General features: G+C 36.0%; 1 protein-coding gene across 1 annotated transcript in view; it reads right to left on the bottom strand.

The window, feature by feature from the left end:
* LOC132561178 (FYVE, RhoGEF and PH domain-containing protein 4-like) overlaps positions 1 to 21488 on the bottom strand; it is a 70303-nt gene that overhangs the window by 41968 nt on the left and 6847 nt on the right. The window contains exon 3 of the mRNA XM_060225904.1: positions 2378 to 2548. Within this exon, the coding sequence (XP_060081887.1) occupies positions 2378 to 2548 (171 nt within the window). The remainder of the gene's footprint in view (positions 1 to 2377; positions 2549 to 21488) is intronic.

Consider the following 21488-nt stretch of genomic DNA (forward strand, 5'->3'; position numbering starts at 1 on the left):
GTCAAATCCAAGATGGTTGTCTGTCTGCCATTTTACTTTTTCTGATCAGTTTCAGAATCCAAAAAAGCATAACTATGGACCAAGGGCAACTTACAAATGAAATTTGACTAAAATCCAATTTGGTAATTAGGAGAAGACTATTGTTATTTTATATTAGGTATAACTGCCAAAAAAGCAAAAATTCTGTACAATGAGTACATTGAGTACTTAAAGATTTGTAGTGATGTCTATTATTACTGATCATATCAATAATGATCATCCTTCCTGTTTCCGGTGACATAAAGTCTATACATCTTACATTGTAACTTCCAGGAAAAACAGTACAGGTATTGTAGGAAAATGTAAAATTAGACTGATTATCAATTTCTACATAAATTTGTTGTTCACATGAACAAATACAAGTGTAAACGAAAGGTTCATTAAGTATTAGATATCCTGCCTTTTGCTCTTAATTTCCAACATAAAAAAATGATAGATTACTGTAACAAACGCATTAAGTCACTGCTGTCAACTATTTTTAGTTATACACATGACAACATGTAAAGTCAGTCTAATTTAGGTATCAGATTATGAAAATATTCTCTGAACACAATGTTAATATAAATCAACATGCTTGTCTAAAGATTTCTTTGAACTCTCATTGAATAATTAGATTGAAAAAACATGTGCACATGCATCACTAAAGACAGTGTTATTAAATTTGTACGCTTAACCTAAACCCTGGATGAAAAGTGTAGGAAGGATAGCCTGCATATGATTAAACCAATAATTCTGTATTCTCTACATAACAGTTAGATCCATACCAGACAAAACTTTAGGCTGTGTATGGTTGTTGTATTTGAGGAGATTCACAAAATTTGGGTGAAAGCTGTAGGAGGTTGTTTAGAAAGACAATATCCATGTTTGGACATATGGATATAAAGGTGGATGTATGGACAGATATAAAGACAGATGGACAGACATACAACAGTGACCTGATCACGACTTCCCTTACTTTACCAAAGGGCTGTTAGGACCATAAATCAATATCAGAACTATCTACTGGTTCTAGTGAAGAATACATTTAACCATTCACTAAACCTAGTATCAATAATTTTTGATGGACAGAACTGGATGTTGCCTGTAGGGCCTATGTTACAGGATTAATCCTGTTAAAAAATAACATATACATTCCAATTAAAGAAATATTCATGGATGGTGATCTTGAATTAAAGATACTACTTAGAATTAAACTTTGGCTCATGATTACAAGAATATTGTAAAATTGTAGAAGTTTCACAAAAAATCTGAGCATACTTGTTTGAGATATAAAATTTGAAAGCCTTCAGGAGACGAAATTCAAGATATATTTCTAATTCATTGTGGTCACATTGAATTCAAATGCAGCTCACTTAAAAGCCCCTCTTAGTAAAAAGTTTTGTATTAAGTTTAATCAATCTGAGAGAACTCATTTTACTAACACTTATTTTCTGATAAGAGTAACAGTGATCTTAACCTTTGACCTGAAATGTTATCCCCCTTGCAGTAAGATGGAAGTAGATAGTATATAGTTTGTATTTTGGCTCAAGTGAATCACATCAAAGCACGGAGTCCCTTTGATCAATAACCTTTTCAGGTTTCACATATTTTCCATAATTTTTTTCGACTCTCTTTTGCAATTTCGTTTGTGATTCATATTGTTAAGATTGTGAAAACTTCCTTATTGTTCAATGTGAAAAATATGAGAAATGATTTCAGTGTGTTGAGTGATGTAAACAGGAAGAGAAAACCAAGTCTACTTGACCTTCTGTGAAAGCACTTAAACCTTTATTTAAATCACAATAAATGCTCCGTTTCTACATAGCACAATAATTACATAATGACAAAGATCTACCATTCTTATGTGTAAGAAAAGATCAAATATTTCTGATTTGTCACGTTTCAGGTTATGTTGTTAAACCGGTTTTAGTTATTATTAGTAATCACAACTTGTAATGACAAAGATCTGCCATTTTTGTGTGTAAGAAAAGATAAAATATTTCTGATATCTCATGTGTCAGATTATGTTATTAAACCAGTTTTTTTTATTATTAGTGATCACAACTTGTAGTAGAATCACTTATTACATAACACCATTAGTCACATGATGACAAGCACATACTTTGTGAATACTTGGAAAACTGGTTTTCTTTGTAATTAAACAACTCATTGATTACAGTGAATTGCCCTCATTGAACTATCTGGTACACTCAAACTTGGCCGGCAAAGTGACAGACACTTGAAATATTTGTGTACAGTTTTCTATCAAAGAAAGTGTACACCCAGAATAAACATGTAGGTAAACGTAATAGACAAAAATAAATGAGACAATGAGTAAGTAACATCTGAAGTAACTTACATGTAAATCTGGAGAATTTTGATTTCAGATTGGACAGATCTGGTATGGATCTTGATCGACTTTTTCCCCGGAGTTCTACCTCAACAGTCTTAGTGTATTTCTCAAAGAATTCTTCGTCAAAAGCCTCGATTTCTTCCTCTGTAGAAGGGAGTGGGAAGTCACTATTGTCTCCTGTGAAAGAAGATATTAAAACTAAAATACACGGAAGTTGGAAAATCAATCAGGTTATCCTAATATGTGTTATCACACTAAGATAACATCTTTAATGTAAGTGAATAGATTCAATAATCTGTATTAATCTTTGAAAGTGAGCAACATCAAAGAAAAAACATCAACAAACAAAAAATGATACATCAGAAAATTCATTGATAAGAAAAATACATCAAAAAAGAAAGAAAAATACCTTAAACAAACAAAATACATAAAAAAAAGGAAAAATATGTCAACAAAGAAAATACATCACAAAATACATCAACCAAGAAAATATATCAACAAAAACAACAAGGCCTGTCAGAGACGGGTACTGCTCCTCAAATGAGACAATATTTAAGTATGTAAAATAACAAAGGACAGTAACTCCTATATTATACAAATGAGAGTTATGGTTCTTGTACATGGCACTTCTCCTTAGGAAGTTTTATGTTGATACCTCAAGTAGTTTTTGTATTATGCTCTGCACAAAATTGTGAAGGACAGACAAATGGACGGCCAAAGCAGTGACTATATGCTTTCCCTTCGGGAAGCATAATAGAACAATGCAAGAGAATGTAAATATTGCACACAAAAGAAACCCCACTGAATACATATACCAGGTAAAATGATATAACACTTCAGACAACCAGGAAGTACATGTCATAGCTGAATTACGATTATGTAAATAAAACTTATTATCATCCATCTATGCCTCAGCACATGTGTTTCCTTATTAACACTGAAACTGTCACCTCTAACTTTGTACAGAATTTCTTCTGTAAAAACTCATGGTTCAATAATATTTCCTTCCTTAGCACTACTTTTTCAATGATTCTGTAGTAATTATTCATCTGATGGAAACATCAATAGAATAATCCTGAGTGATAACCTATAATGGATCCCACTCTGATATACCAGGGGGCAAGTGATAACCTATAATGGATCCCACTCTGATATACCAGGGGGCAAGTGATAACCTATAATGGATCCCACTCTGATATATCAGGGGGCAAGTGATAACCTATAATGGATCCCACTCTGATATACCAGGGGGCAAGTGATAACCTATAATGGATCCCACTCTGATATACCAGGGGGCAAGTGATAACCTATAATGGATCCCACTCTGATATACCAGGGGGCAAGTGATAACCTATAATGGATCCCACTCTGATATACCAGGGGGCAAGTGATAACCTATAATGGATCCCACTCTGATATACCAGGGGGCAAGTGATAACCTATAATGGATCCCACTCTGATATACCAGGGGGCAAGTGATAACCTATAATGGATCCCACTCTGATATACCAGGGGGCAAGTGATAACCTATAATGGATCCCACTCTGATATACCAGGGGGCAACACATAACCTCTGAGTCGGTAAAATAGCTTATAACAATGAAATGGCAATAATGGAGTTGATGTTAAATGAATAATACTACCACAAATGTACCTTTTTAATAGTTTTAGCCATAATCTTACTTCATTTTGTTTGCTGTAAGTTTTGCACTAAAATATGATCCTGCTAATTGCAGTTGCTGTACATCGTTCATAAAGTAAATATATGCAAATTTACATCATATGTACCAAAAAGTGATAATCTGCTTAAATTTGATAGTACCAAATTAAGTAAGTTTAGAGTATGTGGAAAGACAGGATCTATTTGACTATAACTGCAGCAATTACTAATCTGTATTATGATTTGAAAATCAAAAGAACTAAAATACATTTATCCTCACTGATCTGTTGATGATCATGACCTAAACCTAAACATCATTCAACACAGAAACACAATTAACCATGATCCTTTAATAAATGAAACCAGAAGAAAAATATGGAAATATTTCTATAGATATACATTGTATATACTTCAACAACAGACAAAAAACGGGACATTGATTCACTTACTGAACAAATGCTGAATTAAAGTTTGATTGTAAAACCCATTCAGAAATGAAATAACTTCAATGAGAGTCTTCTACATCAAGTAAAGACGATCTCTACCACTTAACACATAACACAAATTCTTTTCAGGTACTTGACTTGTTTAACATTCTTTTGATCAAAATTCATTCTGAACCAAAGTTGTTTTCAGTAAGAACAGGTACCACCAAAAAAGTCAGTCTCTGTACTAGGATCAATGTTGACTGTGTGATAGTGTAGATCTCTGACATACAAACTATTGTACATACAAACTACTGTAAGATACTGTCATGACGTAGCTCATGATACTTAAACATGGTCTCTCGTCCATTATAATAGGAAGTATTATTACACCACAGGGCAGTTTGACGACTACGGGGCCACACATATTAAACATATATATCAGATTTCAGCAAAACAGGACAGTAACTTACAATATCAGCTCTGTAGAAATTCTTAGATCACATACAAGACTGATGTGGCATCAGATATCATAGAATATACAATATTAAAGTAAAGATTGTGACATTCATACTTACGGAGATAGCCTAGAGCTGTATGACCAGATCTGGTCTATATGGTTTAGTATACTATTGACAGGAAGAGGATGCAAAATTATTCATTCCTTCCGACAGATATATATATACACAGTGTATATATCTTATCACAAACAGACTTTGTAGTGCCCAATATGGAGGTGAACTAAAAATAGGGTTTCATCTAATAAAAAATAATTTAAAACGCTTACAAAGATATTTTAGTAGCAGTCTGAATGGATTTTAATAGTTATAGCAAGTTATAATAGAAGGATTCCTTGTTTGTGGAAAGGAGATTCACATCGACATGAATTGGAGACAACAGATCACACTAAAGCCAATCATTTTTCAGGAGCTAACTCCTACATATACTTCCTTTCAGGTTCACGTTCCTGTTTGCATGGCTAAACTATTATCTATTCATATGATGCTGTGAATTTATAATTGTATAACTACACAATGTTATAATTATACAATGTTTTAATCATACAATGTTTTATGATACAATGTTATAATCATACAGTGCCTGAATTATACAATTATTTGATTATACAATCATTCAAAGTTATTCATATCATGGCACTGTATAATTATAACATGATGGATACAATTATACATGTTATGTTACAATCATACAATAATATAATTATATCATGTTATAAACGTACAATGTCTTGATTATACAATTTTATGATCATACAATGTTATCATTATACAATTTCATAATTATCATACAATATATAATCATACAATTTTATAATCATACAATGCCATCATTTTATATATACAATGTTATAATCATACAATGTTATAAATATAAAAGTTATAATTTTACAACTTTATGATTATACAATGTATAATGTAATTATGTAATTTATAGATCACCAACAGTTATCTACCCTTTAAAGTTATGTCAATACCAGCACCTATCCATCCACATGTAATAAAAAGTTTTTATTTACTACTCATGGTGACCTCTCCATTTTGCCTTCTCCACATCCATCATTAAAGTATTGTCAAATCAAGTTCTCTTCACAATGCTTTGGCTTTTTATTCAGAATAAGAAAATGACTTGTGAAACACACCTTCCCACACACCACATCCCAAACACAACATCCAACACACATCTTCCTATATATATATCCTTCTGTATACACTCTTCCATACACCACCTCCCACATACACCCTCCTGTATACACTCTCCCATACACACCCTTCTGTATACACCCTCCCATATACACCCTCTTGTATACACTCTCCCATATACACCCTCCTGTATACACCCTCCCATACACACCCTCCTGTATACACTCTCTTGTATACACTCTCCCATACACACCCTCCTGTATACACCCTCCCATATACACCCTCTTGTATACACTCTCCCATAAACACCCTCCTGTATACACCCTGTTGTATACACTCTCCCATACACACCCTCCTGTATACACCCTGTTGTATACACTCTCCCATATACACCCTCCTGTATACACCCTGTTGTATACACTCTCCCATACACACCATCCTGTATACACTCTCCCATATACACCCTCCTGTATACACCCTCCCATACACACCCTCCTGTATACACTCTCTTGTATACACTCTCCCATACACACCCTCCTGTATACACTCTCTTGTATACACTCTCCCATACACACCCTCCTGTATACACTCTCTTGTATACACTCTCCCATACACACCCTCCTGTATACACCCTCCTATATACACTCTCCCATACACACCCTCATTTATACACTCTCCCATACACACCTTCCAGTACAAACTTTTCCATTCACAGGAGAGCCCTTATTTGGGGATATCTGGAAACACTGTAAAGGAATTGGATTTTTTCTGTCGTGTGAGTTTTTTTAGCATACATGAGCTTTATGCTGCACATGCTGCTTGTGTGAACATTTCTCTCACATGGGCAATATACTTACATATGATTACAGCCTCATTTGCATGTTAAAATGCATGAGCCTCATATGTTAGTTCTCATGTTGGAATCTTATGAGCTCCTCATGTGCAAGTCGTGAGCAAATTTTGGTATGGACTTTGTAATGTTTACAGAATCAACAATACATACCATCATAAATACAGCTGAGATATATTGATAAACTTAGTATGCATTAATTCTGTTATGGCCTAACCCTTGACCAGTTAAAGGTTTGTTTTTATTATCTAAAGCCCTATTAATATTAATTAACTGCAGTGCAGCATTTGTATTTTTACAGATCAAGTTGACAATGAAAAAGCTACTGGGTTTAATTGGCTAGAATTAGTGGAAGATATATGCAAACAAAAGTTAAAGTAATTATTACTGAAATGAAAACCGGTGTGTATCTATCAACTGTTATCAGGAAAGGGTCACATTCAGGAAGTATTCCAGTCAGAAAACCATCAATATCACTTAAACTCATATCTGTACATATCTCATTATACCCTGTGTATGACATAACTATACTCTCAATGGTTATCACCCCACATTGGATTAGTCAGGAAATCAACCAATCAAATCCGACTCTCTGCCAGATAAGGAGACAGTAATGAAATGATTGCAAGTCTAAATTCTTAAATCTCTTAAATCTGAAGTCTTAAATCTCTTAAATCTGAAGTCTTAAATCTCTTCAATCTGAAGTCTTAAATCTCTTAAATCTGAAGTCTTAAATCTGAAGTCTTAAATCTCTTAAATCTGAAGTCTTAAATCTCTTCAATCTGAAGTCTTAAATCTAAAGTCTTAAATCTGAAGTCTTCAATCTTAAACCTTATATCTCTTAAATCTAAAGTCTTAAATCTCTTAAATCTGATGTCTTAAATCACTTAAATCTAAAGTCTTAAATCTGAAGTCTTAAATCTGAAGTCTTAAATCTGAAGTCTTAAATCTCTTAAATCTGATGTCTTAAATCTCTTAAATCTAAAGTCTTAAATCTGAAGTCTTAAATCTCTTAAATCTGAAGTCTTAAATCTAAAGTCTTAAATCTGAAGTCTTAAATCTAAAGTCTTAAATCTCTTAAATCTGAAGTCTTAAATCTGAAGTCTTAAATCTCTTAAATCTAAAGTCTTAAATCTGAAGTCTTAAATCTCTTAAATCTAAAGTCTTAAATCTGAAGTCTTAAATCTCTTAAATCTAAAGTCTTAAATCTGAAGTCTTAAATCTCTTAAATCTGAAGTCTTAAATCTAAAGTCTTAAATCTCTTAAATCTAAAGTCTTAAATCTGAAGTCTTAAATCTCTTAAATCTGAAGTCTTAAATCTAAAGTCTTAAATCTGAAGTCTTCAATCTAAAACCTTATATCTCTTAAATCTGAAGTCTTCAATCTAAAACCTTATATCTCTTAAATCTGAAGTCTTAAATCTGAAGTCTTCAATCTAAAACCTTATATCTCTTAAATCTGAAGTCTTAAATCTCTTAAATCTGAAGTCTTAAATCTCTTAAATCTAAAGTCTTAAATCTCTTAAATCTGAAGTCTTAAATCTGAAGTCTTAAATCTCTTAAATCTGAAGTCTTAAATCTCTTAAATCTAAAGTCTTAAATCTGAAGTCTTAAATCTCTTAAATCTGATGTCTTAAATCTCTTAAATCTAAAGTCTTAAATCTGAAGTCTTAAATCTCTTAAATCTGATGTCTTCAATCTAAAACTTTAAATCTCTTAAACCAGAAGTCTTAAATCTGAAGTCTTAAATCTCTTAAATCTGATGTCTTAAATCTCTTAAATCTAAAGTCTTAAATCTGAAGTCTTAAATCTCTTAAATCTGATGTCTTAAATCTCTTAAATCTAAAGTCTTAAATCTGAAGTCTTAAATCTCTTAAATCTGAAGTCTAAAATCTCTTAAATCTAAAGTCTTAAATCTGAAGTCTTAAATCTCTTAAATCTGATGTCTTCAATCTAAAACCTTAAATCTCTTAAATCTAAAGTCTTAAATCTGAAGTCTTAAATCTCTTAAATCTGATGTCTTCAATCTAAAACCTTAAATCTCTTAAACCAGAAGTCTTAAATCTCCAGTTTTAAATCGAAAGCCTTAAATCTAAAATTTAAATTTCTTATTTCAGACCAGATTTTTGTATAATTGTCAATTTAATCTTTGGTACCACTGAAATGTTAATATGAATAGATTATCTCTATCTCTTTTTCTCTTATTAGTATAGCCAGGTGTATGTTCTTTAATAAGCAAAGCACCTGTTTGTTAATGTCCATGATTTATCACAATACAATATATTTAAATATGGGAGCCAGTATAACTAATAGACAATGAAATGACAACTTGCCCCATGGTCTGGTCTTGTTCCTCTTCATTCTTCCAAACATTATTAGAAAAATAAATCCCACAAATTATCTTGCTAAGATATCATAATGTATATTACACTTTTTCCATTCCTAAATCCATAGTGAATAATTGTTTCCAAAGTAAACCAGAAAAGGTGTTCAGCACAGTAACTTGGACCTATTTTGTAGTAAATCATTGTCATGTCAATCATTGCATCTCAAAATGTTTGTTTTCTTGCACCATTCTCTGAATCTCCCTGTTATCTAGTCTGTCACTGAATCTCCCTGTTATCAAGTCTGTCAGTGAATCTCCCTGTTATCAAGTCTGTCACTGAATCTCCCTGTTATCAAGTCTGTCACTGAATCTCCCTGTTATCAAGTCTGTCACTGAATCTCCCTGTTATCAAGTCTGTCAGTGAATCTCCCTGTTATCAAGTCTGTCAGTGAAACTCCCTGTTATCAAGTCTGTCAGTAAATCTCCCTGTTATCAAGTCTGTCAGTGAATCTCCCTGTTATCAAGTCTGTCAGTGAATCTCCCTGTTATCAAGTCTGTCACTGAATCTCCCTGTTATCAAGTCTGTCACTGAATCTCCCTGTTATCAAGTCTGTCAGTGAAACTCCCTGTTCTCAAGTCTGTCAGTGAATCTCCCTGTTATCAAGTCTGTCAGTGAATCTCCCTGTTATCAAGTCTGTCAGTGAATCTCCCTGTTATCAAGTCTGTCAGTGAATCTCCCTGTTATCAAGTCTGTCAGTGAAACTCCCTGTTCTCAAGTCTGTCAGTGAATCTCCCTGTTATCAAGTCTGTCAGTGAAACTCCCTGTTATCAAGTCTGTCAGTGAATCTCCCTGTTATCAAGTCTGTCAGTGAAACTCCCTGTTATCAAGTCTGTCAGTGAATCTCCCTGTTATCAAGTCTGTCAGTAAATCTCCCTGTTATCAAGTTTGTCACTTAAACTCCCTGTTATCTAGTCTATCAGTCTGTCAGTAAATCTCCCTGTTATCAAGTCTGTCAGTGAAACTCCCTGTTATCAAGTCTGTCACTGAATCTCCCTGTTATCAAGTCTGTCACTGAAACTCCCTGTTATCAAGTCTGTCACTGAATCTCCCTGTTATCAAGTCTGTCAGTGAATCTCCCTGTTATCAAGTCTGTCAGTGAATCTCCCTGTTATCAAGTCTGTCAGTGAAACTCCCTGTTATTAAGCCTGTCAGTAAATCTCCCTGTTATCAAGTCTGTCACTGAACCTCCCTGTTATCAAGTCTGTCAGTGAAACTCCCTGTTATCTAGTAAAGTTCCATGCTAAATGTCCTGAAAAACTCTTCATTCTTGACATCTAGTCTTTAGGTTGTCGGTCAAGAGAAGTCACACAAATATCATCAAATCTTGATTAACACACGAAGATTAAAGTTGCAGCACCATTTCAAGTATTTGTAGAGATATAATCAAACTGATAGAGATCAGTGGCTTCCTTAGAACCTGTAATGATTGTACAGGTCACCACAGTAGGGTAAAGAGGGAAACAAAGACCTTGAACTTCTTTAGAGCTGAACCTGTAGTGATTGGTCAGATCACCACAGACGGGTGAAGAAGGCTAACAAAGTCCCTGATAGTCCAGTTAGACGTGGTTTATGAGGCACCAAGATTAATAGGTATATTGTTCCTTACTGATATGGATGTATGTGTTGTCATCATGACCCTCCCAGATCATTGACACCCATAAAACATGATTGGGGGTCATTAGTACTGATAAACTCACCACTGTGTTTACCCTGTTATATACTGGTGATTCTGCTGAATAACAAACAATGCTTAACATTCCAACAGCTACAAGGAGGCTAAGGGGTCACAATTATGTCACAGAAAAGTTATTATGATGTCATAACAAGGTCACAGTAATGTCATGATTAGGCCATCATGATGTCATAGAGGTAATGATGAAGTCATAGACTTAGTGAGGTCATAATGAGGTCACAGATGTTAGTATGAATTTGTAGATTAAATGAGGTCATAATTAGGTCACAGAAATGATGATTTAATTGTAGCAAAGTGAGGTCATAATGAGATGATGAATTCACAATTATAGAAATGTCACATAGAAATAGCAAGGTCATGATGGTGTCATAGTGAAGACTGACCAGAAGTTTACTAAATTGACCAGAGAACTAAGACTGACCAGAGGTTTACAAGAATTACGAAAGCCTAACAAAAGTTTCCCAGACTGACCAGAGGTTTACCACACTGACAGCAACCAAGGAACAGTTTGGAACTTTTTAGTATTACAACCCTGCCAGCAACCAAGGAACAGTTTGGAACATTTTAGTATTATACCTCTGCCTGCAACCAAGGAACAGTTTGGAACTTTTTAGTATTACAACACTGCCAGCAACCAAGGAACATTTTGGAACATTTTAGTATTATACCTCCGCCTGCAACCAAGGAACAGTTTGGAACTTTTTAGTATTACAACCCTGCCAGCAACCAAGGAACAGTTTGGAACTTTTTAGTATTACAACCCTGCCAGCAACCAAGGAACAGTTTGGAACTTTTTAGTATTACAACCCTGCCAGCAACCAAGGAACAGTTTGGAGCTTTTTAGTATTACAACCCTGCCAGCAACCAAGGAACAGTTTGGAACATTTTAGTATTATACCTCCGCCTGCAACCAAGGAACAGTTTGGAACTTTTTAGTATTACAACCCTGCCAGCAACCAAGGAACAGTTTGGAACTTTTTAGTATTACAACCCTGCCAGCAACCAAGGAACAGTTTGGAACATTTTGATTAACACCTCCGCCTGCAACCACAGTTTGGAACATTTTAGTATTACAACCCTGCCAGCAACCAAGGAACAGATTGGAACATTTTAGTATTATACCTCCGCCTGCAACCAAGGAACAGTTTGGAACATTTTAGTATTACAACCCTGCCAGCAACCAAGGAACAGTTTGGAACTTTTTAGTATTACAACCCTGCCAGCAACCAAGGAACAGTTTGGAACAGCAACCAAGGAACAGTTTGGAACTTTTTAGTATTACAAAACTGCCAGCAACCAAGGAACAGTTTGGAACTTTTTAGTATTACAACCCTGCCTGCAACCAAGGAACAGATTGGAACATTTTAGTATTATACAACCAAGGAACAGTTTGCTGCCAGCAACCAAGGAACAGTTTGGAACTTTTTAGTATTACAACCCTGCCAGCAACCAAGGAACAGTTTGGTATATTGCCAGCAACCAAGGAACAGTTTGGAACTTTTTAGTATTACAACCCTGCCAGCAACCAAGGAACAGTTTGGAACATTTTAGTATTATACCTCTGCCTGCAACCAAGGAACAGTTTGGAACTTTTTAGTATTACAACACTGCCAGCAACAAGGAACATTTTGGAACATTTTAGTATTATACCTCCGCCTGCAACCAAGGAACAGTTTGGAACTTTTTAGTATTACAACCCTGCCAGCAACCAAGGAACAGTTTGGAACTTTTTAGTATTACAACCCTGCCAGCAACCAAGGAACAGTTTGGAACTTTTTAGTATTACAACCCTGCCAGCAACCAAGGAACAGTTTGGAGCTTTTTAGTATTACAACCCTGCCAGCAACCAAGGAACTGTTTGGAACATTTTAGTATTATACCTCCGCCTGCAACCAAGGAACAGTTTGGAACTCCGCCTGCAACCAAGGAACAGTTTGGAACTTTTTAGTATTACAACCCTGCCAGCAACCAAGGAACAGTTTGGAACTTTTTAGTATTACAACACTGCCAGCAACCAAGGAACAGTTTGGAACTTTTTAGTATTACAACCCTGCCAGCAACCAAGGAACAGTTTGGAACTTTTTAGTATTACAATCCTGCCAGCAACCAAGGAACAGTTTGGAACTTTTTAGTATTACAACCCTGCCAGCAACCAAGGAACAGTTTGGAACTTTTTAGTATTACAACCCTGCCAGCAACCAAGGAACAGTTTGGAACATTTTAGTATTACAACCCTGCCAGCAACCAAGGAACAGATTGGAACATTTTAGTATTATACCTCCGCCTGCAACCAAGGAACAGTTTGGAACATTTTAGTATTACAACCCTGCCAGCAACCAAGGAACAGTTTGGAACATTTTAGTATTACAACCCTGCCAGCAACCAAGGAACAGTTTGGAACTTTTTAGTATTACAACCCTGCCAGCAACCAAGGAACAGTTTGGAACTTTTTAGTATTACAACCCTGCCAGCAACCAAGGAACAGTTTGGAACTTTTTAGTATTACAACCCTGCCAGCAACCAAGGAACAGATTGGAACATTTTAGTATTATACCTCCGCCTGCAACCAAGGAACAGTTTGGAACATTTTAGTATTACAACCCTGCCAGCAACTAAGGAACAGTTTGGAACATTTTAGTATTACAACCCTGCCAGCAACCAAGGAACAGTTTGGAACTTTTTAGTATTACAACCCTGCCAGCAACCAAGGAACAGATTGGAACATTTTAGTATTATACCTCCGCCTGCAACCAAGGAACAGTTTGGAACATTTTAGTATTATACCTCCGCCTGCAACCAAGGAACAGTTTGGAACTTTTTAGTATTACAACCCTGCCAGCAACCAAGGAACAGTTTGGAACTTTTTAGTATTACAACCCTGCCAGCAACCAAGGAACAGTTTGGAACTTTTTAGTATTACAACCCTGCCAGCAACCAAGGAACAGTTTGGAACTTTTTAGTATTACAACCCTGCCAGCAACCAAGGAACAGTTTGGAACATTTTAGTATTACAACCCTGCCAGCAACCAAGGAACAGATTGGAACATTTTAGTATTATACCTCCGCCTGCAACCAAGGAACAGTTTGGAACATTTTAGTATTACAACCCTGCCAGCAACCAAGGAACAGTTTGGAACATTTTAGTATTACAACCCTGCCAGCAACCAAGGAACAGTTTGGAACATTTTATTATTACAACCCTGCCAGCAACCAAGGAACAGTTTGGAACTTTTTAGTATTACAACACTGCCAGCAACCAAGGAACATTTTGGAACATTTTAGTATTATACCTCCGCCTGCAACCAAGGAACAGTTTGGAACTTTTTAGTATTACAACCCTGCCAGCAACCAAGGAACAGTTTGGAACTTTTTAGTATTACAACCCTGCCAGCAACCAAGGAACAGTTTGGAACTTTTTAGTATTACAACCCTGCCAGCAACCAAGGAACAGTTTGGAGCTTTTTAGTATTACAACCCTGCCAGCAACCAAGGAACAGTTTGGAACATTTTAGTATTATACCTCCGCCTGCAACCAAGGAACAGTTTGGAACTTTTTAGTATTACAACCCTGCCAGCAACCAAGGAACAGTTTGGAACTTTTTAGTATTACAACCCTGCCAGCAACCAAGGAACAGTTTGGAACTTTTTAGTATTACAACCCTGCCAGCAACCAAGGAACAGATTGGAACATTTTAGTATTATACCTCCGCCTGCAACCAAGGAACAGTTTGGAACATTTTAGTATTACAACCCTGCCAGCAACCAAGGAACAGTTTGGAACATTTTATTATTACAACCCTGCCAGCAACCAAGGAACAGTTTGGAACTTTTTAGTATTACAACCCTGCCAGCAACCAAGGAACAGTTTGGAACATTTTAGTATTATTTCAATTGACTATGTCAAGAGATGTATGCCTGACTCTTGAAATAAAAATTGAAGTCATGTGGTAGAATCAGTTGTAAACTTTTAAAATTAAATCACCACAACTCCTGTGTATTATCATAACAATATATACTATATATGTATTTGATAGAAAGTTATGACAAAATTATGACATCAGTAAGGACAGCATGACAAAATGCCATAAAGACAGAAAACTATATGCCCTTAACCATAAAGTAACAAGGAATGAAAAACCAGAGGAAAATTAAGCTTTTGATTAATTGGTAAATAAGTAATGAGAAACACGAGTTATTAAATTGCCTATGTAGTTTGGTTTCACAGTGTGTTAAACACATTCACAGCTAGACAATATTACAAATGTTAACACCGATATATATTACCTTTCTAATGTAAGGTTGCTGGCATCAACCCAGTATCGTATGTATGTAGCATAGAAACTATACAGAAATACAAAATCCAGTCTAGCACTGTCCCAGGAACATTTCAACAACATACCGATGATATCCTTAGGTAATAGTTCAATCACTACAGGAAAGTATAGGCCATATACTAGACATTGGAGCCTTAGTCAACACTAATCTATAAATATATGGTCCTTATCAATTGGGGGCACTCGCTCGTAAGCTCATTTACTCGGTCGTTTTGGTTTTTAAATTCCTGGGGATTTTTATCCCCCAATTTGAAAATCTCCTTTTAGCTTGTTTTATACATGTCATCCATAAATTTTACTATATTGGATGTGCGTAAATGGGGTCAAGCTTCTTGACAGGGTCCTTTCATGAGTCAAGTCACTGCTCTGTAACATTTCAGAGTCCAGAGTCTTCTCATTGGTTACCCTGGAGTCAAGTTTGTCCTAGTATTATACTAGCTGCTCTGTGAGTCAGTGTCAGAGTCAAGTCACTTCCCTAGAACCTTTGGAGTCTCTTAGAGTCAAGTACTTCTCTATACTCTTACAGAGTCTAGCCCTATCATTCCTGGCTTCTCTGGCATCAGTGAGTCTAGCTGCTTCTCTGTTCATCAGAGTCAAGTGATTTCTCCTGTTCCGGAGTCAAGCACAGTTCACTTTTACTTTGCTTCTCTGATGTCGCAGAGTCAAGCCTGTCACAATTAAATGTTCAGTAGTTTGCTTATGAGTGAGTAGCCCCTGTTATGCCAAAGAGATTGTTCTTTGTTGCTACAGAAGACTTCTTGTTCATTATCAATAAACAGCTTAACTAGAAGTCAAGTCTTGGGTTGTTTTTTGTATAAACAACATACCAATGATGCCCTTAGGTAACAGTTCCATCACTACAGTAAACTATGGGCCATATACTAGACCTTGGAGCCTTAGTCAACACTAATCTATAACTATATGGTAAAGGACATTTAAAGTCCTTACTACCATATACCCTAACAGGACAATATTTCAATACAATACAATCAATTACTATTGATATATCAATTCAAACAACAAAATTGCCATAAAGCATGTGACATTTATGAATCAAAACATGTTAATATCAAGGCATGGCCTCCTGAATGGCATTAAGGTCTAACATACTCTAAGTGGTACTTAGGAAACACCCAGGACAACAGTAGATACGACAGCCTACATCCTAACATACAGAACAAATCATACCCTATATCTACTAGACTGACTTTAGATCTTACAGTCTACATCCTAACATACAGAACAAATCATACCCTATATCTACAAGACTGACTATAGATCCTACAGCCTACATCCCAACATACAGAACAAATCATACCCTATATCTACTAGAGTGACTATAGATCCTACATCCTAACATACAGAACAAATCATACCCTATATCTACTAGACTGACTATAGATCCTACAGCCTACATCCTAACATACAGAACAAACCATACCCTATATCTACTAGACTGACTATAGATCCTACAGCCTACATCCTAACATACAGAACAAATCATACCCTATATCTACTAGACTGACTATAGATCCTACAGCCTACATCCCAACATACAGAACAAATCATACCCTATATCTACTAGACTGACTATAGATCCTACAGCCTACATCCTAACACACAGAACAAATCACACCCTATATCTACTAGACTGACTATATATCCTACAGCCTACATCCTAACACACAGAACAAATCACACCCTATATCTACTAGACTGACTATATATCCTACAGCCTACATCCCAACATACAGAACAAATCATACCCTATATCTACTAGACTGACTATAGATCCTACAGCCTACATCCTAACACACAGAACAAATCACACCCTATATCTACTAGACTGACTATATATCCTACAGCCTACATCCCAACATACAAAACAAATCATACCCTATATCTACTAGACTGACTATAGATCCTACAGCCTACATCCTAACATACAGAACAAATCATACCCTATATCTACTAGACTGACTATAGATCCTACAGCCTACATCCTAACATACAGAACAAATCATACCCTATATCTACTAGACTGACTATAGATCCTACAGCCTACATCCTAACATACAGAACAAATCATAACCTATATCTACTAGACTGACTATAGATCCTACAGCCTACATCCTAACATACAGAACAAATCATACCCTATATCTACTAGACTGACTATAGATCCTACAGCCTACATCCCAACATACAGAACAAATCATACCCTATATCTACTAGACTGACTATAGATTCTACAGCCTACATCCCAACATACAGAACAAATCATACCCTATATCTACTAGACTGACTATATATCCTACAGCCTACATCCCAACATACAAAACAAATCATACCCTATATCTACTAGACTGACTATAGATCCTACAGCCTACATCCTAACATACAGAACAAATCATACCCTATACCTACTAGACTGACTATAGATCCTACAGCCTACATCCTAACATACAGAACAAATCATTATCTATATTATTATTACCTATATCTACTAGACTGAGTAACATATTCTGCTGATCACCAACCTCAGGATTAACCTGATCTACACCTCTAATACACTTCTTCCTTATTCAAGAAAGTCACACAGTACACCTTCTGTGTATGTATATCTATATCAGGGAATAAAATGTAATGACCAGGCCAGGACTTGAACCCAGAACCTCTGAACTACAGACAGGTGCTTCAACCACAGCTGCATTACCTGCCCGTCAGCATGTGAGTCATTTAGGCTATCAAATTCAAATCAAATTCATAAGAGCTGAAAATACTGGACCAAAATCACATTCCACTAAAGCATCTCATGAAACAGTGAAAATATTCATATTCTTCTGGGCAAATTATTAAATGAAATTTACCATTCCATCAACTCACCATGACGACAGATCAATGTCAGAAGCTTACATCCTCCTCCAGGTTCTTTGTGTCAGAGATGATGGTGGTTTCATCAAGTTTAGTATTAAGATGTAAACATAGGTTCCAGAATTATATTTCTACTATAAACGAGACCTCCACCTCTACATTGCTATCACATGCGGAAGCGTCCTGCTGGGTGATATCCAACTTTAGACATACTAAACTAATTCAGAAGTAAGGAAGAACTCCACAAGCCATACTGTTGGTAATACCATCACCTTACATAAGGGGAATACCATTCACCACCCATTACTAGCTAATTAAAAACTCTACATGCTTTTAAATACACATGTGGCTTTGAATTGACCAGGAAATCAAAACTTACTGAACTTCTTCGCACCCTTAATGTCTCTCACAGAGAAGTTTTTCAAATGTTTCTATAGAAAGTTTGTATAACACTACTTCCTGAAACAGATGGCAGGAAATTTAAGTTTGAAACAGAAGAGTGTATTCAAGTGAAACAAATTCAAAATCTAATAAGATATCTATGGTCGGAATAGCTTAATTTCTTAAATTATGTACTAAAACATTAAATTATAATTTTAAAGTTGGTATAGAATCTGAATTATCAATTAAATCTATCCACATTGTCATGACATAAAACATCTAAATTTGAACACCGAACTGAGAATTGAGAGAAACACACCTTAGTTGAGAACAATTCTTGGACTTGTTAGATGGTCATCCATACAAAATTTAAGCTCTAGTATACAGAAAGATTTATGAGGTGTCATCATTTACATTTAAATTATAAAGTTATATTGCTGGAGATGGATTCAAGTGACATTATTTTCTATTGAAATAAAAAAAAACTATAGACAGACTTGAAACAGAGGGTCATCATTTACATTCAATAACATATCAGTAGATAATTTCAGCAACAACACAGAGAGCACCTGTATAAACACCATCAGGCCATTTAGTGATATCTAGCCATCATAATTCACTCACCACCCCATGCCAACATACAAGTATGCTGATCATTCAACTTAACATAGAAGATTAATTCTAATTCATTGTAAATAATTCCTTTTACAATCATAAAATTTCAACTCTAGGTAAATTGGTCGAGACAAAGTTACCTGTTTAGGAAAGAAAAATGATTTGATATATCTGACAGTTTTACAGGAAAAGTTTCCTCATTGTACAAAAATATTCAAGTTCATCATGCTTTATAACACTAACTGTCCAGGCCACTTGTTGAAACACATGGCTCAAAAAATCCAACAGTCCATGGCTGTCCAATAACCTTTCACATTTGACCTCAGTGACCTTTGCCACCTACCTTACAATGGAGACTCCCCAGGAGGCCTACACCCCATAGCCACCAACTGTCTGATACAACACCTAGAGAATTCAAAGCAATTTGCCAGAAACAGGAAGTGTTTAAAAACAGCATCATCACCATGTACATTGGCAGTACCTGACTCTCCAAGCTATTCATCACATTTTGTATATATACTATATACAAGGTGCAAGCACTAATATCAAACCTTTCATCTCTACATGCTGCCCAGAAGATTAACCAATATACCAGGAACCTAAAATAAACAGACAAAAACTGTCTATAATTATCTAGCATCTTCTTTCTATAATTGTGCTGCACCTTATAACATAAGGCAATAGAATAACTGAATTGATCAGAATCTACCATTACCAACAAGGGAACCCACCATTATAAACAAGGGAACCCACCACTATAAACAAGGGACCCACCATTACAAACAAGGGAACCCACCATTATAAACAAGGGAACCCACCATTATAAACAAGGGACCCACCATTACAAACAAGGGAACCCACCATTATAAACAAGGGAACCCACCATCACAAACAAGGGAACCCACCATTATAAACAAGGGAACCCACCATTACCAACAAGGGAACCCACCATTACCAACAAGGGACCAACCATTACAAACAAGGGAACCCACCATTAAAAACAAGGGAACCCACCATTACCAACAAGGAAACACACCATTACCAACAAGGGGACCCACCATTATAAACAAGGGAACCCGACATTATAAACAAGGGACCCACAATTACCAACAAGGGAACCCACCATTATAAACAAGGGAACTCACTTTTACAAACAAGGGAACTCACTTTAACAAACAAGAAACCTAGCATTTCAAACAAGGGAACTCGGCATTTTAAACGTGGAACCCAACATTACAAAAGGGAACCCACCATTATAAACAAGGGACCCACCATTACAAACAAGGGAACTCACCATTACCAACAAGGGAACCCACCATTATAAACAAGGGACCCACCATTATAAACAAGGGACCCACCATTACCAACAAGGGAACCCACCATTATAAACAAGGGAACCCACCATTATAAACAAGGGAATCCACCATTACCAACAAGGGAACCCACCATTACCAACAAGGGAACCCACCATTATAAACAAGGGAACCCACCATTATAAACAAGGGGACCCACCATTACCAACAAGGGAACCCACCATTACAAACAAGGGGACCCACCATTACCAACAAGGGAACCCACCATTATAAACAAGGGAACCCACCATTACAAACAAGGGGACCCACCATTACCAACAAGGGAACCCACCATTATAAACAAGGGAACCCACCATTATAAACAAGGGGACCCACCATTACCAACAAGGGAACCCACCATTATAAACAAGGGAACCCACCATTATAAACAAGGGAACCCACCATTATAAACAAGGGAACCCACCATTATAAACAAGGGAACCCACCATTATAAACAAGGGAACCCATCATTATAAACAAGGGAACCCATCATTATAAACAAGGAAACCCACCATTACCAACAAGGGAACCCACCATTATAAACAAGGGAACTCACTTTTACAAACAAGGGAACTCACTTTTACAAACAAGAAACCTAGCATTTCAAACAAGGAACCCATCATTACAACAAGGGAACCCACCATTATAAACAAGGGAACCCACCATTATAGACAAAGAATCCCACCATTATAAACAAGGGAACCCACTATTATAAACAAGGGAACCCATCATTATAAACAAGGGAACTCAACATTATAAACAAGGAACCTACCATTATAAACAAGGGAACCCACCATTATAAACAAGGGAACTCACCATTATAAACAAGGGAACCCACCATTATAAACAAGGGAACCCATCATTATAAACAAGGGAACTCAACATT

Source organism: Ylistrum balloti, unplaced genomic scaffold (assembly GCF_031769215.1).
Source record: "Ylistrum balloti isolate Yb309-2 unplaced genomic scaffold, AGI_CSIRO_Ybal_v1 Utg371166, whole genome shotgun sequence".
Classification (NCBI taxonomy): domain Eukaryota; kingdom Metazoa; phylum Mollusca; class Bivalvia; order Pectinida; family Pectinidae; genus Ylistrum; species Ylistrum balloti.